The 24,495-nt window shown below is 33.9% G+C and overlaps 1 protein-coding gene across 7 annotated transcripts in view; it reads right to left on the reverse strand.

Annotated features, from left to right (window-relative positions):
- LOC138704946 (protein transport protein Sec16A-like) overlaps positions 1-24,495 on the reverse strand; it is a 572,743-nt gene that overhangs the window by 126,592 nt on the left and 421,656 nt on the right. For all 7 annotated transcript variants that reach the window (XR_011333490.1, XR_011333489.1, XM_069833405.1 and 4 more), the window contains 2 exons: positions 11,688-11,813; positions 325-416 (listed from right to left, as the gene is read on the reverse strand). Coding sequence is in view for 5 of the 7 variants with exons in the window: in XM_069833405.1 (XP_069689506.1) it covers positions 325-416; positions 11,688-11,813 (218 nt within the window). In the remaining 2 variants the exon portion in view is untranslated. The remainder of the gene's footprint in view (positions 1-324; positions 417-11,687; positions 11,814-24,495) is intronic.

Genomic DNA, 24,495 nt, shown 5'->3' on the forward strand with positions numbered 1-24,495 from the left:
TGGAAATGTCAAGTTCCAGGACATGGTGCATTACCTAAAAGCCTAATTCTAAAAACATTTTATCTCTTTCATGGAACCAATTCCTCCATGTATTTAATATTTTCCTGCATGTATTGTCCCTTCCTCTTTCTCCCGCCCCCTCCCCCCAGTCATTTTAAGAATGATAAATAAAGGTTTTACTATATTCACATTATCTTACACATAACGTACTGACCTTGTGGAGACGAAGTGCATTTCCAGTCTAAATCTTTAAGAAACCAACACAGTTAACTAATATGTTAGAGACAGAAAAAAATTTTAATCTGCACTGCTTTTGCTACTTACATGTGGCTGCTCTGTTGATAAATCCTGTGCATTTGATGTTGCAGTGACTGATGCAGTGAGGAAATCCGTTGGGGCATTATCATTCCTCTCAACTGCAAAACAAAGATTCAATTAGTACAATGCAAAGAGATATAAAAGGTGCAATTAAATCTGTCTTACAAGCAAGAAGATAATCCAGATGCAATCTAGTTTCAAGTGGTGGCAGTGGTGTTGGAATGCAACAGCAGCGACAGGCAGCCGTCACTTTCATAAGTCATAAAAGTCAGTAAAATTTCCATAATTCCAACGTAAATTAATCTATAAATATTGAACACAAACACAAACAATGACTGTTATGAATCTAACACATACTTTCTCATATGTTTACGTGTTTCACAACAATTCAGTTCCTTTATGATATCAGTGTTATGAATGATAGTAATGTTTATAATTTATTTTCTTAAAGCAGTGGTTCCCAAACTTTTTTGATCGCAGATCCCTTTTGACTCGAAAAAAGATTCATGAATCGTCAAATTAAATTAAATTACTTTAATCGCTAGATTAATATAGATATAAATTTAATATCCTCCCATATTTATATTCTGTACGTATTTAACAGGGGCGTATTTTGCGGGCTACCGGCGGTAGCCCAAGGAAATTACAAAAGAAAAAGTTTATAATATAACATAATGTAATAATTTTGTATTATTAGTTTTACCATAGTAATTAAAATTAAAGTAATTGTTAGATATATTTTGTGTAATAATAGGGTCAGCGGTAGCCCAAACCCTTTAACCAGTATACGCCTCTGGTATTTAACATCGACAATAGATCTACAATTACATTAATTACCATGCATAGCCATGAGTTCATAAGCATACAGTAGTATATTAATAAATTTCGTGTATTTTTTCAGTAATTACATGCATAATTATAAAAAAAATTACGTTCAAATTCCTAATGTAAAGAATGGTGTTGTTTCCTCATCTCACAACTCATCCGGTATGACACGTCTGCAGTATTTTCTTTGCCAATTTTCGCAATTTTACCAACGTATTCTGACAATGTTTTAACCCTTCAAGTTTATGTTGAAAAAAATGTATGTTCTTGTGTTCTTGTTCTTATCTTCGGGGTGGTTTGTTTCCAGATGTCTATGCAATTTTGCGGGCAATAAAAAACTGTTACTTAATACTTTGTTACTAGCAGCACTGGGGTGTGATACATGACAAGCTGATTGACTGGTTTCCGAATTTGTAGAACTGTCATTTTTATTGTCTTTTATTAGCCACCGATCCATTGAAATGACACTATACAGTATGAAAATTCAAATTATTCGTAATATTAAATTAATATTGTGACTTTCAATTTAAAACAATAATGTAACTTTTATTGTCACAACAATAATCATTTTCTATAATTTAATTTAAACGCTCCCGTTAACAATGGGTATTTCACTCCACACATCAACACAGTATTCATTATTGCAATCCACAGACGACAATGATAATTCACTTGGATTATTGAGAACAACAATGTACTCCTAATCTCAACTAATGTTCACAAAGCACTATTTACAACACAAAACTGTTAGTTCTCAGTTCACAGTTCGTTTGCCTTAGCTAGTTCTTCTAGCTCATTCACTCAAGTCACCATATATCGAACCCAAGACTTATAGAGACAGTCCACTGAACTTCGAACTCAGGTCCCCCAACTGCGGTCCACTGCACGTCGAACCACAGACTCCGGATACGCTGCATTCGTCTGAATGCTCGCACAGTTGCGGACACATACTCAAGTCGAACTCCGGTCTCGAAGCTGGCTTCACTGCTACACAAGACTGACTGGCTTGCTGACAAAAACTGAACTGGCTCGCTCCTTCTTCGCGTCTCCTATTTATCACTAAACCATAGTTTCGAGAAAGTACTGTTTCCAGTGTCTTCCACCTGTTACTCGTGGCTTCTGTTTCCGCACATCTGTTCGGGAGGTTTCGTTTCCCCCTCCACCTCCCACAGCGAAGCACCTATATATTTGTGTACCCCTTTGCCTCGCACCACAGTGTTGGCCGACTTGCGTGTTTCCCTTTTCCGCCGCCTCGCAGAGCTCGACTTGTCTCTTGCGCCCCTGCCTCCTGTGGACGAGTGATCGATTCCCGAGGCAGCTGTCACAATATTATTATGTTTATGAATCAGAGACACGTGGTTATTATCACTTAGCTTAACACGAACACACCACATAGCCTAATCGTACTGAATGAATAAAAACTGACTTCACAATAAAAGTAGCAGAAGCAGAATGCGTGCAGAATGGGCGAAATTCGTTTCCTTTTAAAAATATGTGTCAAAATGTATTGCTGACTAAATAACACTAACAACAAATTTATTTTACAATTAAGACATTAAGTCTCCAAGCACATTTATAAAAACTTATTCTCTTCTTGTTTGTCTCGAGAAAAACAACTGCAAACATTCATACACGTCAAGCAGATAAGAACTAATAACTCGCCACCCTCGCTAAGCAGACAACACTTTTCAATAGAATTGGCTACTTTAACTGAAAAAGAAAGCCGTGTTTTTTACAACAGCTTGAAGGCCAACTCACGCAACAGTGAGATCTAGTCATTTACACTTGCCGATATATTAACTTCCACAAGTACAATTGCATTGAGAAAACGGTAGTATTATATGTTATTTATTTCAAAATATGATAATATATTACCAACCGCGGATCCCCTGATAAGTGTTGACGGATCCCCAGGGATCCACAGGAGGATCCGCCAAGCACACTTTGGGAACCTCTGTCTTAAAGTATTATTCAAGATATAATACACATACATCAAATCACTTAATATGCATATAAATGAAAAGACGAAGTTTCCTTTTCTGGATAGCATACAAAAGATATTCTTTATAATCCCTAAAGTGAGACATTTGACTTTATTTCACATTGTACAGTTTAAGTAGATACATGCATGTAATTAATTTTGCACAAACTTGCATAAAATAGCTATGTGTATATTGTAATCATTTCTAATATTTTTCTACTTATGAAAATCGGCATTTAAAAAGTGACATGAATGTTAAAATGTATCAGACCTGTTTCAGTGGTCCCCACACACATAAGAAATAAGTTTACAGCAGTGATGGTAATTCTCTTAACAATGAGACACTCTCTGCTACCTGCTCTGGTGAGATGAATTTGAAACTTGAGAAAATTTGTAAGAGGAAGTAAACGTAATTCTACAATAATTAATTTCTCTTACGAAATTGTTTTTCAGTTGATATTAAATCCACCATCTTATTTTTCAGTTTATACTACGTAATAAAAAAAATCAAGAATAAAACTTTGACTTCATTCTGGACTACACTGAACATAACAATGATAAAACGACATATAAAATGTTTTCACATAATCTTATAAAATGGCAATAACAACCTACCTAAGACCAATGCACAAAAATATCCTGAAGTTATTTTTGATAATCACATACAGTAAATAATATTACAGGTAGGGGACCAAGAGATTTTTATTTCTAAACACACTGGCAGGAAAAAGTGGAGATGCACAAACAAAAAACATGGAGGCTCATGTATATTTGTAAGAACAAGTATAGAAGCAATACCATTTACATTATTTGATAATCTTAATATTGAAGAACTTTTGAAGCTAGCATGGTGGAATTCCCCTAGTTGAAACTAATTATAACCTGTATATATAGGACTCTCAGCAGTAATATTCAGATCCTTAACGATAAACTGGATATAATAATTCATATTTTGCGAAATAGAAACAAAAATATTATAATTTTGGGTGATATAAATGTAGATTTTTTAAATAATAATAATAATAATAATAATAATAATAATAATAATAATAATAATAATAATAATAATAATAATAATAATAATACTTCGAAATTACAACTAGTATTAAACACACATGGTTTAGAGGCAATAGTATGTGTCCCAACAAGAATAGGCAACAGCAGTTAGCAGTTGATCAAATAACATTAAACAAGGATTTGTGGAACTATAGTTTTAATGTAATAACAACAGGGTTTTCTGATCATGATGCTCAAATCTTGCAGTTACATCTAGAAGATAGGAATAAAAATAAACATAATAGTTCTGCTGTATACAAAAAAGTAAGATCCTTTAAGGAAGAAAATATTCAGTATCTAAATCATCTACTTGAGAAAGAAGCTTGGAACTTCACATTCAAACAACATCAGTAAACCTTGCTTATGATGAATTCTTTAAAACATTCAATTATTATTATGAGACAGCATTGCCTGAAATTAATATCAAATTTACAGAGAATACAAAACACTGAGTCACTACAGGGATAAGGGAATCCGGAAAAAGACTAAGATTTCTTAACAAAATATTAAAAGGAGGGAATGTCTTAAAAACGTTTAAAGGTTACTATTTTCATTACAACAAAATTTATAAGAAAGTAATAAGTCAAGCTAAAAAACTGCACAATGATAAAATTTATAAATTCAGCTGTGAACAAGACAAAAGCTATGTGGAAAGTTAAAGATGAACTGGGACAAAATAGTTATGATATAAAAAATATCAAACTAAAATGTGATGGTGGAAAAATGTGTGACCCCAATAAAATAGCAAACATATTTAATGATTATTATATAGGTATTGCAGAAACTATGGAAATTTTAAACAATTTGGGAATAAAAGATCTGCTAGCATCGATGGGATTCCAGATTTTATTTCCAAAAAATGTTTTCTAAACATAGTTACTCCTACAACTTTCATATTAAATTTTTCACTGTCAACAGGCCACTTCTCAGATAGTTTAAAGATGGCAAAAGTGAAACCCTTATATAAAAAAGGACCACAGACGGAAGTTCAAAATTATAGACCAATCTCCTTACGCTCTGTTTTTTTCTAAGATAATTGAGAAGGTTATGCACAGGAGGCTTGTATCATTTTTAACCCAACATAATATAATTATACATCTTGATTACACAACGGAATGTGTATTATATGTCTTTCTCGTGTTAAATTCTATTGTACCTGGTTAACATGTTTCAGCCTTGTATGGGCCTTCTTCACACAACACATCCAACCACCCAACACAACACAAACAAGCTGCATTCCGAACAATGGTACACAGACTACTCAACATATCAATGAAACAACATGATTACAAAGAAAAGCTAAGCACAATCAAATACATAGCATAAGAAAACGGATACAACCCCAACATAATAGACAACATAATACGAAAGACAAAACATAATCACAAAAAACATAAGAATACAACACCAACACAAGAACACAAAAAATACATCACACTAACATACGAAAACAAAAACACAAACAAGATTGCAACCTCATTCAAGAAATTAAATTACATCATCGCATACAAAATAAATAATATTCTAAAAAAACATCTCAACACACAAACAACACAAACAAATACAACCACACAGACATATACAAACTCAAATGTAACACCTGCAACAACTTCTACATAGGACAGACAGGCAGATCATTTCAAACACGTTACAAGAACACATCACAGTCACAACAAAATTACAAAACACATCCACATATGCAGAACACGTCACAAATGCTAATCACACCTACAAAGACATCAACACAGACATGGAAATTCTACACATCTAACCAAAAAGCCAGAAACTAAACACACTAGAACAATACAAAATATAAAGACACACAAAAACATATCCAAATGAAATTCTCAACATACACACTCTTTGACTCCACATTACACTACACAAACACACAGGAAACAAAACAAAAGGCGCCAAGACCAGTAACAACCAGTTCTAAAGAAGGCCCATACAAGGCTGAAACATGTTAACCAGGTACGATAGAATTTAACACGAGAAAGATAAGCGCACAAAATTTCTTGATGAATTTCTGGGTCGACGATTATTACCACATGTTTCCCCAATAAGATGGAATAGCTCGTCATGACTTATCAATACTTAGAGTAGTCTTTTATAATAGTATTTTTAATTTTAGGCAGTAGTTGCAGTAGGCCTAATCTTATAGATTTTGTAAAAAGAAATGGGTACCAAATACCAACGTATTTTTATAATTAGTAATGTTATGAATATTTGAATCAAATATAAATAGTAAGAAGGAAAAGAAAACTCGACTATGCGGCTGCTTGGGTAATGTGTTGGGCCACCGCACATCACTGATATGAATATACAGATGGATCCCTTATATCACATTCAAGAGAAGCAGGAGCTGGACCAACATGTCCTCTCTTTCCATTTTACCATTCTGTAGAATATACAGAAGGAGAAGTTACTGTTATTTATATATCTTTGAAGGAGAAGTTACTGTTATTTATATATCTTTGCAAAACCTCTTATATAGATTAAATAAATTCCAAAATGTCATATTGTTAGAAAAAAGGGCAGCCATACAAACTATAATTTCAAAACAGTCTTCAAAAGGAGCTAAAATTCAGGAATGTAAGAAAATGATCTATTCAACTGAACTTTAGAAAAAAATTAACTTTCTTCCCATTGTGATATAAAGAGAAATGAAACAGAAAAGGGCTCAGATTTTACAACCGTCTAGTAATAGATTTCCATTTTAATCTATAAAACAACTGATTTCCATTTTATTCTATAAAACAACTAAACGAAAGTAAATTTAGATCTACCCAAAACCAACAAATTTGGATGAAGATAAAACCTGGGAAATTTTATTGACTAACCCCGAGATAATCCCCCCCCCCCCCAGGGCCATGTAAATCTACTGTTGCGATGTTCAAGTTTAATAACAGGTTATGATTGTTTGGCAGGCCACCTGCAAAGGATAGGAATTTCCCATACATCTGCTTGTGTATTGTGTGATCCAAATGAAGAAATGAACATGGAACACATTAAAAGGCGCACAGCACTATAAGATGACATCATACAAAAATACTGTAGTGTAAGATGATGAATGACTTCATTGTCATTGCCAGGCTTGGAGATCTGGGCGAAAATTGTGGCGTTGCATCACTCATCAGATACGTCACTCACCTCTTCCTTCCATCCCCGCGTCATTGACTTTGTAGGGGAAGGGATTTGTATTCATTGTCTGTCTTATGTGATTGCGTGCAGGACACAAATACTTCATTCAACACCTGTGGACGGGGAACCAACACTTTCCCCATGCTTTCCACCCCTCTCTTGCCAGTTCTGCATTCTTGGTCTAGGTATTGAATCATCAACATAGGTATTAAATGTTATATTGAACTTCATTTGCATCATTTGCAAATAAATTGGCTCGTTGTCTTTAAATATGAACAAAATCCAATCAAGTAGGCCCTACATATGAGAAATTGCTGTTGATCAGCGATTCCAATCTGTGATCCCGAACCCCTGGAAGTCCGTAAGTGATTTGAAAGAGATCTACAGAACTAAAGTGTGTTTTCAAAAGATATTTTAACTAAGCTTAATTTTATTATGTCCTGTGATTTTTATCAGCTTGCTGGAATATGTTTTGTTATCTCAAACTTTTGAGACACAGAATTAAATTTGCCTGAGGCACTTCTCTTGGCTTTCAAGTACCTATCTGATAGTTTTATTTTATTTTTTTTTTTCAATTCTAATCGTCAAGATCCAACTTTAACTGTGTTCACCATTCACGATAAGACTGAAGCAATAATAAGGGAATTAAATTAAACTTGTGGTCTCGATAAGTTATCAATCAAGAATTTGAATCATATCCCACTCACAGTGACTTTCTAGCAATACATGATGATGAAATTCCGTCTAATATCTTTGGAAGTATAAAAAAATCTTCATTGATTGACATTAAAATTAAGGGAATATTATCCTTTCTGCAATGGAAAAAACAATTGTATGAAAAATCCCCACTTCGTGGCAAATAACAGTTTGTCCACTAGAAAAGAAGAGGTTATATTAGAATTATCTTCTGATTCAAGTTCAAAAATCATGTTTCTTATAATGTTCCTCTTACAATCTTGGTTCCTTAAATCATCCTATACCCCTATGTTTCCCAAACTGCAATACAGCACTTAATACCACTTGCATCAGCATACTAGTGTGAGAGTACATTTTCTGCTCTGGTCTTAATAATGTTGAGGTCGACTTGAGATTGAGAGTATCTGCATTTGAGCCAGAATTCACAAAGCAACATCAACCATCCCACCAATAACTTCGTAAGTCTAAAAAAAAACTGCATTGATTTTTCACAGCTAAGACCACAATCTTACATCTAAAAAACTGGTTTCATGATACAGTTCGTTCATAGCTCGGCCAGGCCGTTCCGTGGCAGCCTTGGATTGGGTGAAGATTGACGCGCCTGCCACTAGAGTTACACATAAACGATCGGCAAATCATGGGTACAGAACACCAACTACTCTACTAACATTAGGCTTACCTGCATCACAACAGATGTTGAAAGTGATGACCTTCAACTCGAACACATTCCCTATATATCCGAAAACAATTCTGGTTCACTTGCAAAAGTTCATGTTGACTGATTGCCTGTATTTCACTCGTGATGTTGTCCTTCAATTCTTGTAACGTGTGCGGATTTGATGCGTACACTTTATTTTTTAATGTTCTCCATAAATAAAAATCGCATGGAGATATGTCAGGGGAACGAGGTGACCACAATCCTCGACTAATTATTCTGTCACTAAACACACTTCGCAATTCATTCATAGAACTCGCAGCAGTGTGACTGTAGCTGAATTCTGCTGAAACCAGCCACTCAATCGTTCATTTCTTGCGGAAAAAATTTATTTAAAATTGAGGTTACATAAACGTGTGAATCAACTGTTGTGTCGAAAAATATGGGATCGATAATTCTACTCACACTCACTGCACACCTAACCCCAACCTTTGCAGCGTGGTGAGGAACTTCATGAATAATATGGGGATTTTCAGTAGCCCAGTATCTATTGTTCTGAGTAGAAACATGACTGTGAAGATGAAACCATGCTTCATCAGTGAAGAACGTTAAAAGTGGGTCCAAGTCGCCATTATGAACAGACTGCACAAACCAATTGCAATAATTAACCCTACTTACAGGATCTTGTGGTTGTGAAGCATGAACTACAGTACCCTGTATGGCTTAAGTTTCAGAAGTTTCGTTGCCACAAAAGCTGACGTCTTGGAAATGTTAACCTCGTGTTAAACGTAGAAGTGATTTGCAGGGTGAGTGCTCTAACTGGCCCATACTTCATCAAGCTTCTCTTCTGTCAGTACACGGCGTTGTTGAACACATTTCTTGTTCAAAAAAGATCCTGTACTTTTGACTTTATCAACAAGGTCATGAATAGTTGGCCTGCTAGGAATTCGAATACCTATAAACCCATGTTCAGATTCTCTTCGACAACTTCTTGAAGAAGAGTATTTCACATACGCACCATAGAGAAAAATATGTTCTAAAGTGTACTCAACCATTATTAACAGACACTTTATCACCACGAGACAACACAATTTTACTCACAACAAGCGCAAAGACGTCTTTCCCTCACGACAGATCCAACTCGATTGACTGGCGCGTCAGCGGTAGCTACAGCGCTACTCTGGCAACAGGTGTGCCAATCTTCACCCAGTCCAAGGCCGCCACGGAACGGTCCGGCCGAGCTACAAATGGACTGTATAATGTAAAGTAATTTTGTTTTTCTGTATTTTCAAAACTTAAAACTCAAATTTAATATTGTTATCAATTTATTAAGGACGTTTAATTCACTATGTCTTGCAAATGTTTAATTATAAGAACATAATTACCAGCCTAAATCATACAAAACATTTTGAGGGCCCTCCAAAATGAAACATGAGCTTCATGGGATCCGTGACTGAAAAGGTTGGGAACCATTGCTGTAGATCAGTGTTTCTCAAACTTTATTGAAGTGGGGACCACTTTTTTAAGTCAGAACAGTTCCGCGGACCACCTTACTTTTGTTCCCTTTGAAAGCAAATTTATAATTTTTGTAGCATATTTTAATACCAGTGTTCTTATATTTTAAAATAGAATTAATTAATTAAAATCAATTTAATTCAATTAATTTTATATTAGCATTAAGTAATTAAGTTTATGTTAATAGTAGAAAATTCATTTTCTTTTTTTTAATAATTCAAGGTATTATTGTTCGGATAATCTTCAAATAATAAAATAAAAAAAATTAATAAATGTTGGTACTGGGATTAGTGAGATGGATGAGCCTGCCAATTCTTGCACAGTTCTATACTTGGATGTATGCTGGTAAGCTTAAGTCAGAGATTGTCACATACATCGAGTCGATTTCAGTAGCCTAATTTGTTTTTATTAGAGTTAGTGATGAAAACCCTTTCTCGCACAAATACATAGAAGTGAATTATAATCTCTAAAGCACCATTGTACAGTTCATTATATTCTCTTTTCACGTGTGATGCAGTCCAAAAATTAACCATACCTTCCACTTGGAATTTCATTTTAAGTCCAGTCTCGTTCGAGAGTTCAATTAACTGTACTCTTTCACTCAACGGAAGTTTGTTATTTTCAATATCGCAATGAAAGTGATCACGAACTCACGAAAATTCGTCATATTTACTCTGAAAATAAGTTTAAAATTGTGACCTCAGAGTTGTATTATTGGTGTACGATGTACAGTGCGTGACCATTTCAATGTGTAGGCTGGGTGTCGGCAAAACTATTAAGAAAGTCATAAATACATGAAAAGGTTAGGTACTTTGGTCCTCTGTTATGAATTCAGGTGATCCCTGGCTGGGTTACAGGCGACAGATGTACAGGAAAAAAATGACGAGAAACGCCATGTTCATAGTGCTTTAAATCTCTCTTTTGTTGTTGAGAGTAGAGTGGGAAGTCGGTAGACAGGTAGGGTAATAAATTTCATTAAAATATGTCAGTACTGGGAGAAAAAGTGAAAGGCGATTGCCATGTGTCATTTCCAAACTCTAAGATTTTCAGGTATAGTGTGATAAGCAATTCATTTGAATTTTATTTTTTCTTTTGTTTTTTTTTTTTTGTAGGACCACAAGGGCAGACCTCGAGGACGGACCATAGTTTGAGAAACGCTGCTGTGGATGATGGACAAGTGGTCTAAAAGTTAGACCAGATGGCACGCTCAAAACCTTTTTTTTTTTCCCGGTATTAGAGATGGCAAAAAAAGTGTATTTCTGGGAAATCTTCAAATTAAAATTTTGCAGCATTACAAACTTTCTCTTTATATTTCGTTTAATAACAAAGTGAACAGTTCAGAAGGAAAAGCATCAGTGCTATCGAATAAAAAACTGTAGTGATAATCTTGATATATATTTTAAATTGTCATAATTTTTGCAGTCTTCATATATTCAAAGTCACGGAGTGAAAGTAGCATTGCCAATCCGAATTCATGATGAATTCTTATCCACTCACCTGGAGCAGGGATGAAGTAATTTTGTGGCTGGGATGGCATCACTGTAGGAAACAAATCTGTTGCAGTAACATTCAAATTGGTAGTTTTATTTCCTCCCAGAACATCAACATACTTAGGTTTACGACCTGTCAAAAAAACACAATAATTTAATAAAAAAATACATCACATATACAACCTTTCAAAAAACAAAATACAATATTTAATACACAACTGTTATTACTTTACATTATACCTTCATTAGTGTTACCAGAATTCAACAGATATCATGGTAGGACAATACTGTATATGATAAGAACATTTTATAAATTTTACATTAACTTGGAGAAACTACAATTACTTTTCAATAATCTTATGTAAATAATACCCTCGAAACAGAATTATTTGGTACTGCTTTACAACAAAAAAAAAATGCTATTGTTCCCTTTCGTTATCTCTAGTTCACTCAACAATCACATTAATCTGCATAGAATCTGAATTGTCATATGATAAACTTTTCACACAAGGCTTTCAGTATCAAACTGTAAGTTTAATAAATTACAATTGATACGCCTGGACCTTCATCTCTAGTAAAACATCAAAGATGAATTATGACAACGATGTAATTTTTTTTTGCACTGATGAATAAAAAATAATTAAACAACTGAAAGACAATATACTGAATATTTTTTATCGTAAAACTTTTCTTTTTTACAATAAAAAGACTTGAATATTTTGTACATGCTGTCTACTGACATATATTATGCTATATTCCTTTTACTATAAAATGTGTAAAGAAAATTCATTCAAAGTTATTAAATTTATTTTACACAGGGTGTAGATTTGTTTCCGTCCACCCATTTTTTATGTTTTTAGTTATGAATTACATATTTTATTAAATTAAATTACATTCAGAATTCAAAATTTATTTTTTTGATTGGCTGATTTCCTTAGCATCGTATAAACTACAATCTTTCAGAAGACCATTATGTGAATATGTACACTAACTTAAGACTTATTTATTAATATATGCAAAGACTAATTTTTCTCCATTAATAACCAATAATAACTTTGTAAGTTAAACCAAATCAAATTATTGAAATAATTTTTAATTTTGAGAATCACCTAAACATATTTTTATTTGATTTACAATAGGCTATATCTCAGTTAAAAAAAAATTAGTGACATGTGCAATTGAACCTGCACCCATTAACCAAACTGACACTCACCCAAACATATGAATTGGACACTACTTGTTACTGAATAAACACAAAACAAGTGTATTTAAGGTGCTGCAATACGGTCCAATATAATATCCCTAAAGAAGAATAAGAATGGCTGCAAGTATTTATTGATGGATTAAAAAAATGACGAAATTTAAGTTGTTGTTTTCTAATGCCAGGCATTTGACAATAAAGTCATTTGAACTCTCGCACACCAATATTTTTCAAAGATATTATCATGGCCAGCCACTGAAGCACAGATTTTGAGGTGTTCCGAATCCATTTCTTGGTTTGAATTGCACAATGGACAGTCAGGGGACTGATATATTCCAACTTCTATGCAGGTGTTTGGCCAAACAATCATGGCCTGTTGCCAATCTAAATGCAGCTACAGACGATTTTCGTGGTAAATCGGGATTTAACTGTGGATTATGATGCAGAGAGTTCCATTTTTCCCCTTGAGATTGTGTTATCAAATTTTGTTTGTTGAAGTCGAAGTATGTAGATTTAATAAATCTTTTCACAGAGCAATACCCTAGATCATATATACTAACAGATAGCTCTTTTATATAGGCTTTAGGGTTTGCAGTCGAGGCCGGCTTGATGTAGTTCAATAATCGTCAACAGATGGCACAATGACCAACACCACCACGAGACACGAACTCTGAACCGGGTGGTCGGTCTAAATCGATTATTTCTTGCTTACGAGATATTCTACTGTCGACAATTGATGACCATGGATAAATATTATTGGCCTATATGACCTAGGCAAGTTCGGAACGAGGGAGTTCTAATTATAGTTGTCACGTGGGTGAAGCGGAGAGATAAGATAAAGTACGCCTTTGTATTGAATAGAATACAATGCAGAGTCTCGCGCAAAGCCAATCTACCTAGAATTTTTAGACCATGTTATAAAGTTATCGGTGGGCTAAATTATGATTCGTTATCTCTCCTGTTTTTATATATTTGTCGTGAATATTATTTATATTATCAACTGAGTGTATAACATAATTTATCCGTTAATTGATATTTCACTAATGATAAATCCAAAGAACAATGGGAAATAAGGGACTAACACTGAAAAATAAATAAAATAAGAGAATTTGACGTTCATAATTATAATGTTGTCGGAGTTTTGTTATACTTTACTTTGAATTATTTTAATTTTCACCACAAAAACTTATGGAAATTAATGTTAACATATGATAGTAGTATATTGGAAAATTTGTGCATATAGCCTGATTACAATATATAAGTAATCCTATCCTAACCTAACCAATGGTAGTCTTGTTTATTTCAGACATGTTCGTATAATTATACAAAAACAAGAATAATCTAGTTTGCAGCCTGTGATATTGTCTCGTTTACAGTATTATATAATATACATATTACGATATTTACTAGGTACTTTAACAATATATAGTTAATAATATTATAAAATATACGGGCCTAATCCATTACCAAGAAATAGCCCTTCCCTCACATGTTCAATACTGTTTACGTCAAAAGGCCTTCAAACCTTAAAAACTATTAGAAACTGGATTAAAATAGTCATGTTGATGTAGGCCTACAACATTACATTTTTTGTCACTACTCCTGATCCCATTCTAACAGTTTCAGGTTTTGTAATTTGTAACAATACTAACAATACTGATGGGTCATTCCATAGTCACACACGTAACATTTTCGAAGTAACTATGATCTTCACAGGATACTTAAATACTTAGGAGTTCATGAAAGACACATCACTGTTTTTTAACGTAAGCATTCCAAAATATAAACAGAAAATCATAATGAAAAGGAATAATTAATAATGTAAAAAATATTAAATATTATATGGTGTGACACATGAACATTTTCTTGCCACTTAATTTATTACCAAAATGGAAAATGTTCATATTATTGTGCCAAATGTCATAAATGCATTTAGTTGTTTTTGAAACAATTAAGACATTTGTGAAGTACATGTAACTGCTAAATCGCATACTTTAATAAAAATAACAGTGCCATTAACAAATAAAATATTACAAATTATATTGTGACACACGAACATTTCTGTCAAGTTGATTACTAATCTTTTCAAATGCATATAGAGATTTACCGTATACACTGTGCCTACAGTTCTTATTATACAAAGCAACACTTGATTACACTAAAGTGTCCACACCTGTGGAGTAACGGTCAGCACGTCTGACTGCGAAACCAGGTGGCCCGGGTTCGAATCCCGGTCGGGGCAAGTTACCTGGTTGAGGTTTTTTCCGGGGTTTTCCCTCAACCCAATACGAGCAAATGCTGGGTAACTTTCGGTGCTGGACCCCGGACTCATTTCACCGGCATTATCACCTTCATATCATTCAGACGCTAAATAATTTAGATGTTGATACAGCGTCATAAAATAACCCAATAAAAAAAAATTACACTAAAGTACACTTTCAGATTTAAAATATCCACGGTTGTTTACAACTATATGTGGTGATATCTCCTGTGTAATGTCACGTAACAAATACATCAATATAGGCTATCCACTTTTTCTGCCATTTGTAGTACTTCCCTTTTTTTAACACAGACGCTTTAAATTCTTCGCCACTACAAGCTTTTGTAACTTCCTCTGCTTATCTGACGTCTTTTTTTAAATTGATTATTTAACGATGTTGTATCAACTACTAGGTTATTTAGCCTCGATGGAATTGATGACAGTGAAATGATATTTGGCGAGATGAGGTTGAGGATTCGCCATAGATTACATGACATTCGCCTTACAATTGGGGAAAACCTCGGAAAAAACCTCAACCAGGTAACTTGCCCCAATCAGGATTTGAACCCGGGCCCACTCATTTCACGGTCAGATGTGCCTACCATTACTCCACAGCAATGGACCGAACATGGGTTATGTACATTAATTCTTTTGACTTTCGGTTAGCTTTCTTAAGAATACGCATAAAGAAATGTAGTGTTTTCCAGGCTATCCTTGTAATATTAGTGACTTATTTCAACCAGTTTGTTACTAAAATATATACAGTACCTAAGTGTTTACTTGTGACACTGGTGATCCATTTAATTGGTATATGAGACGAATTTAATTTTGTGTTTTACAGAAGGATACATATTGATTTACATTTGCTCACATTGATTTTAATTTTATTTGTTGTAGTCCAGTTTTCAATAACGTCAAGCTAGTTTTGCAAGGCGGTGATATAAGATTTATCACTAATTTTTTCTGTATATTATACAGTCATCCACGAATAACCTTGCCTGAGAAGTGACATTTCTATTCAAATCCTACAATAATTTTCAGTAAATATTTTGCACTGAGAAGCTATTATACATTTAATTTTACTTCTGAGACCAGTGAAATATATGCCAATTTTATTAGAAAGGTGCATGTATAATTATCCAATAGCATGATATTATCTGCAACAAAAACTAAAGGGCATGAAAGAAAAGAAGAAAACATTAATGCTGTGGTTCTTAGAGTTCCATTAGAGTTACACGTTCATTGTCCACTGAAAGTTGTATTTCTCTATTGAAGTGTAAAAGAGAAACTCTCATAAATTATGTCAGAAACAAAGAAAGGCACCACCCAAATATGTGGGATAATTAATTTAATAATGTTATTACCGGGACTTGAAAAAAGCAATCATATGTAATGGGTGGGGAAAAAAATACTTTTTAATCGCGCTTCTATAGTTCGACAATGCTGACTATTCAGAGTTTTGCCTGACAGGGTGAGCTACCATAAATTCCTTGAAGTCCTAGTTATTACTGAAGCCAAATGTGTGTCTCTTGTCAAGAGTCCATTTTATTTATACTTGTTAAGGCATCATTCATAGACTAGTTACCGCTTTCAGTTTTGATACTACATACACTGAAATTAATTTATTATTATTCGTCCTATTTATACATTTATATTGAATGATTCGGTCTACCTTCATAACACATCTCATCAACAATACTCGATAAGAGTTGAATTAGCTTCCATGCTGCGTTGTATTTATTTTGTCATGTTCCTATAGCAGGAATATTAAATAGGAATTCCTTAAAACAGATTTATATTCACTCCTATGCCTTTATATAGAATACCAGTACATATACTGTATTTCTTAAGATTTGGTTACTTTATAAACAGTATGTTAGTGCAAGAACTCTTTTTTTCATATTTAATAATTCTGGCATGTGTCAATAAATATGCTTGAGACCTCTGTCTCTCTGAATTACTCTTTACTAACTGGAAACATATTCCAAATTTATATTTTAAAAAAGTATTAAAATATCCTCACAATTTAGAGCATAACAATTCCCGAAATAATCATCCTACATTAAATTATTAAGATAAAAATGATTCAATCTATCGCTTGTAACAATACCTTTATGGTCCTAATAAATTAAGAAATAATTTACATCCAACAGATTTATTTTAAAATGGCCTGCAGTTATTATTTTGAATTTTATTGTACCTTAATAAATTGAGTTAAGGTACAATAAAATTTCATCAAGTTTCAAACAAAGTAATTCCATCTTTCCAACAGGGGGACAATAAACACTTAAAGTAATGCTAAACTCGAAAAACTTATTGATGCAACTTAATTTCATATTCTATACCACTAACACCAAAAAAAAGTGTCCTATTATTCATACTGATACAAGATGAATAGTTTCTTAGTGTTTGTCCATTCCACTTTTTTTTATTGTCCTTCCCATTTCTATTTCTCTCATAATTAGTAGGTACTTCACATGTAGTATATGTTTTATTTTAATACATATAATAACCATGAAGATATTTGGATATGTCTTACAAAATTCTTGCTGAAGACCATTGTGGTAATATTCTGCCGCATCTGTAGTTTGTATATTTCGAAATTTTCGTGCTTCAGCCCAGAATTCAGGCGGGGGGAGGGGAGGTTGATGTGCCAATGTAGTTTTCCAGAATATAATAATATTCAAAACATTCTCTAATAGGAGGGGCCTCTGATATTAGCTCTGCAAAAAATCTGATACCGGTACTTCTGTTGCTGGTAAATAAGAAAGAACGAAATATAAACATTTTTAACCACTTTCGAATTTCAGGTGCTTTGTGTCTCAGCTGCTGGTTTGATATACTGTTTGTTTCCTTTAATTTTCCAGAGAAAAAACTGTCCTAAGCGAAATTTACACTCTGTAATTTTAACACTGGGAACATTTATTTTGGGAGCATTGTGTGATGCTATTTCATAATATAACAAGAGCTTTGAAATGATTAACTGCTAACTACTTACCTGGGTGAAGCGGTTCCTGTGATTTCTGAAGTGAAAACCGTTCAATTTATAAGGAATTTTTTTGTGGAGATGCATTTGATTGTATATGCAAGGTGTAAAAGTGCCTAAACTAACTGACCCCAGTGCTGTCATGGAGGCCACACGAGGTCATATATCGTATGGAACCTACAATTTTTTTTAATTAATCGTATGGGGAAATTAAAATTTTGTCTGTAAGGAGCCATACGGCATATGGGTGCCTAAGTTTTGTACGTGGAGATCTATACAGATCTTAGATGATCTCTTCCTGTTCCTACTGTACCTACCGCCTATTTTGTTTGATGTTCATAAACAAAAATTATCCACCTCTTCAGCACTGGAATCCAGAATTATATAAAATAATGGTTGAAAAACAAGAAGTGCTGCAAATATACACTCCAAGATTCATCGAGACAAGTGTGCATCTATGGTGGTGCTACATGGTGTATTCTTTAAATCAAACTTGTACAATTAAATTGTAAAGCAAAACAATTTCTTTACTTCTTCTTTAATATTAAAAAAAATAATTAAATGACAATTGGAGAAATAGAGAGGAGAGTAAAATATATTTCAAGGGAGAAAACAAGGGGTGGGGTGTATCACCAAGAAAAAAATTATCATGACAGCACTGACCAAACCTAACCTGTTACAGACTCATGTATGTAAGGTGAATAAGCTGAGTATGAAGGAAACTACCTCAGCGCTAATTTAACTCTTATAGATGAACTATATAAAGAACTTCAAGTGTCAATATTGTCTCAAAGGTTTCTGTGTAACAAACTTCATTTAGAAATGCCCATCTGCGATTATGTTAACTGTAGAAGAAGGAAGAAATATTGTCGTCATATGAAGTTACTCAAATTTCCAATTAAGGACAAGGAAAGGCTACAAAAGTTATTTTTGATTTCACCCTTATAAATTGAACGATTTTCACTTCAGAAATCACCGTAACTACCTCAGCACTAGTTTCAGTAATTTAAGGACCAGTATAAAGTAAATTTGATTAAAGTGAGAAAGAAATTCGTAAGGGAGGCGGTCAGGAGGGATTGAGGTTGTCTACTAATTCGTTGCAAACAACTATTATAGGCTATTTCATTTGACTAACGATGATTTGTAGAGAGCAAAATACCTACAGTAGGGTAAAGAATCTAAATCAGTACGTTTGAGAACGGATATAAAAGTGTCAGGAAAATAACAGAATTACCGTATATTGCAATTAACTCTGCATTGGCAGAGAAACCGCACAGGGTATCGTAAATCTGCTGAAAATTAGAAAATTGTGTAAAAAAATGCATTCAGAGCGAATTTTCCAGCCTGACAATATCTCGCTCACGTTATGGACATAATTCAATACCGTAAGACTGATATAAAACGAATACTAGAACAATTTGTTAACCAAAGACGATGTTCAGTAGTTATTTAACAACATACAGGGCAAATAAAAACACAAACGCATATTCTAGCAATAGTTCAGATGAAAAGAAAATGATTAGTACGACCGCTTATTCGTAAAAAGAACACTGCCGGCTGTGTAGCCTACATGAAGCAATATATCAGGTCTACGTTATGAACACGTTGAATTTAATGTGGACGAGAAACGTACAGTTATTATTTATCTGCTTCCATATCGCATCATATAATACACCTGTAAAATGAAAACATATAGGCCTAGAAAAGAGGAAACATGTTTGGGGATAGGGAGTTGTAATTCTTCCCCTTTCGGATAAATTTCAGAAGAGGGATACCTGCTTTTCCTTCATATTCAAAAATTGTAATCTTGTTCACACAAAATAAATTAGTGCCTTTTCGTGAGCATCATGATGTGCATTCAACAAACGCAGACAAATCTGCTCTTTTTAGTATTTTGTGATAATTGTTGCTAGGGAGGTATTGTATACTGAAAATTAAAAACAATTAGATTTCGTACATCAAATGATGACAGATTATATATTGAACGCAAACAACATTATATCAGCCATGTACCAAAATGTCATCTATGTGTGTTGATGAATTTGGGTAAAATAAACTTCTGTATACTACAATTTAGCGACACATCAAAGTCTTATTGTAACATAACCTCACATTACAATGAGAAAGAAATTTGGAGGTGGCATGACGTAAAAAAGTCATCCCACAGTCGTATTACTCTATGTACTGTTCAGGTACTCTGCCATCTAGTGTTTGTTATCGCAAGCTCATTTCTCGACACTAGCGATGCATAGCGTCCGTTATTTTCCAGTTGCGTCTAAATTTAATATAAGCTTGGTCAATCTGTTTTATATATGATCTAGGGTAATATGTAGATTTAGTAACAGGTCTGTAAGTAGCAGTGCTGTCCTTCTTTGATAAAGCATCAGCATTCTCGTTTCCCAGGATTCCACAATGGGATGGTATCCATTGGAATACAATTCTTTTATTGAGTGATATTAATTGAGAGAGCATTTTAGTTATTTCTGCTGTTTGAGATGAAGGTGTGTGTTTAGAGACTATTGATAGAATAGCTGCTTTGGAGTCTGACAATATAACTGCATTCTTAAATTTATTGATGTGGCATAGAAGATTCCTGAGACTTTCACTTATTGCAATGATTTCTCCATCAAAACTTGTTGTTCCATATCCAAGAGATCTATAAAGTGAGAAGAGACAGCATGTAACACCTGCACCGGCACCTTGTTCTCTGGAGATCAAGGATCCGTCGGTGTATAAATGAAGCCAGTTTTGTGGAGGGTACCTAATATTAATTGTCTCTAAAGACAATTCTTTCATTATTTCAGTGTTTACTTCTGATCTCAGTATTTCTTCTGTTAAATTTAGATTATACTCTAAACTTAATAGAGTTAAAGGGTTTGGTTTAATTTCTAAGTTTTCTTTTAAATTTGGGATATTGATTTTCTGTTTTAATTCTTGAACCATGCATATGAAACATTTTTGAGTTTTTAATCTACAGAGAGGACTGTATGAATGCCAAATGTTTCCGGATAATATGATAAGTTTTTCATATTTTCATATTCTCATTTTGATGCTGTTAATATTAGTGAGGAATCTCATAGAATCTATTGGAGTTGTTTTGATTCCACCAGTAATGAACCTGTGGGCTTGGTTTTGAACATATTCTATTTCAATAATTTCAAGGGAAAAATTGTTCCGGGGCCGGGTATCAATCCCGGGACCTCTGGTTGAACGTACCTGCGCTCTGCCAACTGAGCTACCCGGGAACTCCACCCGACACCATTTCAACTTTTCCCCTTTATATCCACACAACTCGCGTGGGCTGACGAAGCGCCAGAGACCCTCATCGAGTGCACACAAACGCTGTGTGACTTGGAATTGCGGTTTTCTGTTAACGTACACAGTGACGTATATATTATGCAAATCTAATCTTTCAGGTAAGGCTCCCTGTAAAGCAGATTTCAATAATTTCAAGGGAAAAATTGTTCCGGGGTCAGGTATCGATCCCAGAACAATTTTTCCCTTGAAATTACTCAAATCTGCTTTACACGGAGCCTTATCTGAAAGATTAGATTTCCATATTCCATTTCGTTTATGAAAGGTGAAGTAATTAAAATTTCTCCGCAGTATGTCAGCACGGCTGTATAAATATTTTGTATGTAGTGTTCAAAGTATTCCTAGAGCATCCCCATTTCTTTCCTTCTAGTCTTTTTAGAGGGGAGAATCTTTTACGAGCTTTTTCAGAAATGTAGTTCAAATTGTTGCTCCATGTTAACTTACCATCCAAAATAACTCCAAGATATTTGGATTCATAAGTCCTAGGAAAGTGTTGGCCATTGTATTGAATATTGAATTCTCTTTCTTTTTTACCAAGTGAGAATATTTGGTAGTTACTTTTGCTTAAATTGAGTGTCATCAAATTTGATATATTCCATTCATGTAGTTGATTTAGAGCTTTAAGAGCAGAATTTTGAATTTTATCTCTATGTCTGTAAGATCCGGAAGTCCACAAAACTATATCGTCTGCAAATAGTGCTGTATTCATGTTTGATTCCTCTAATAGGGAGGGTAAGTCATTTGTATAAATATTGAATAAAGTTGTGCTGAGGACAGCACCCTGACGCAGACCTCGATATGTTTGTCTGTAATTAGAAAGTGAGTTATTGAATTTAGTGGCAATGAATCTTTGACTAAGGAATTCTGTTCTGATATCCATCTGAACATATTGCTGGAGATACCTAATTTCTGGAGTTTTAGTAATAATTTATTTCTCCAAACAGAGTCATATGCTAACTGAAAGTCAATAAATATTGCCAAGTTATCTTCTTTCTTGTTAAAACTGTCTTTTATTTCTTGGCCGAGACATATGACTTGTTCATTGGTAGAGTGTAGTTGTCGAAAGCTGGCTTTGCCTTGGTGATAAAAGATTTTGGGATTATAAATACCAAGTTAATCTGTTGGAGATCATGGACTCCATGGTTTTTGCTATCACGCTTAATAGTGCTATTGGTTGATAACTATTAACATCATGACTAGGTTTCCCTTTTTTGTGAATTGGTACAATGATTGCTTTTTTCCAAGCTGCAGGAATTGAGGTGTTCCATGATAAATTGAAAATGGATAAAAGTACAGGCTTGGCTTTTTCCCCCAGATGTTTAAAAAATTCGGAATGAATGTTGTCAGGGCCAGGAGATTTCTTGGTTTTTAAATTTTGTATAGCTATAGTTAATTCTTTGAAAGTAAAATTTTGATGAAATATTTCAGGTTTTGTGATATTACTAGTAATATTGTTTTTATTACTTTTATGTAATTCTCTTTTGATAAATTTGTCAGTTTTTTTGATTTTGGGATGTAATCTGTGAGAGTTTGAGTAGTGTTTATCAAATGTGTTTGCTATATCTCTGTTATCTGTCAGTGTTTTGTTATTATGAATAATGGGTTGGCTAGTATTTTCCTGTGTATTGGAAATATTCTTCAGAAATTTATATGTTTTAGTGCTATCGGTTCTGTAAGTAATATTTTCAATACATTTATTAAAACTGTTCTTTTTTGCTGTTATAATTGCTTTTTTAAGAATGGCAGTCTTCTTCATCCAATCTTGAGTGTCTTCTGGTGTTTTGCTATGTTCTGCTTTGGTTCTTGCTTTATCTCTATCTTCTTTCAATAAATTCAGGATGTACTAATATAAAAAAAATAAATGATGGTACGCAACTATTATTGTTAGTAATATTAAACCCTTATATGTATATGTTTTCTGTCCAGAATGGGGTGTATTTTTTTGGTTTGCCTCGTGGAATGTGCTTTTTTGCAATTTTAAGAATAGATTCACAGAAATATTTGTTCAATCTATCTGAGTTTGTATTTTCCATTAGTGGTGTGTTGAGCTTGAGGTGTTCATCTAGTTCTGTTGTAAATAGTTTCCAATCTGCTTTCTTAAAGTTCCATGTTGTTTTGTTATTGTAGGGTTCTTTTCTTCGGTTTTGGTGGAGATGGATAGAAGCAATGAAGACTCTATGGCCAGATCCAGGATCTTCAATTCCCCCCCCCCCCCCGTGATGGATGTCTGATGTTACTAGTACTAAGTCTGCATTTGTACCAGAACTAGAATAATGTGTGAAAGTAGGGGGATCTTCTTTTCTGAAGACAAGTTCTGCGGTTGTAGTATTTAAGAGGTCGATGATCATTTTTCCAGGTTGGTTTACATTATTGTAGCCCCATAGTTGGGAATGGGCGTTAAAGTCACCAATTATGATAGTTTTAGATTGTATATCAAACAAAGTTAGATCAAGGGGATTATTAGGTGGGTTATAGGCACTGTAGATTTTGAAATGTTGTTGATTTTTCCATACTTCAATTCTTATTAGTTCTAATTTGTCTTGATTATCCATTTCTTTTATGATTTGAAAATTTGTAAATCATTTCTTTGATATACCTGCGAGAATTCCACTACTGATCTGTCTACCTTTGGGTAACAGTTACATAATAAAACCTTTAAAATTAAAATATTTTAATTGGTCAGCATTAAGGTTTGCTTCTTGAATAAGGAAGATATCTATGTTATTATCTGAGAGTATATTGGGTAGTTCAGTCTTCTTGGCTGATGTTATACCGCCAGCATTCCATTGTAAGATGTTTAGTTGATTCTGTACTATTAAAGTAGTCCCCGCCTGGAGATCCGATTGGGAGACTATTTTACCTCCTGATAATTTTACCTTAATGGTATTCATTTCATATTGGAGTGAAAATGGCAAGTTGTAGCCGATTTAATTGAACACCATATTTTAACATTTTGGTGGCTACTTCATTCACACACAACCCGTAGAATGTCTGGAGGACCACACCTGCTGTTGGTCGAAGGGTCCATTGGACCTAGCTGGGAGATCTTGTTG

The sequence above is a fragment of the Periplaneta americana genome, chromosome 8, assembly GCF_040183065.1.
Source record: "Periplaneta americana isolate PAMFEO1 chromosome 8, P.americana_PAMFEO1_priV1, whole genome shotgun sequence".
Lineage (NCBI taxonomy): Eukaryota > Metazoa > Arthropoda > Insecta > Blattodea > Blattidae > Periplaneta > Periplaneta americana.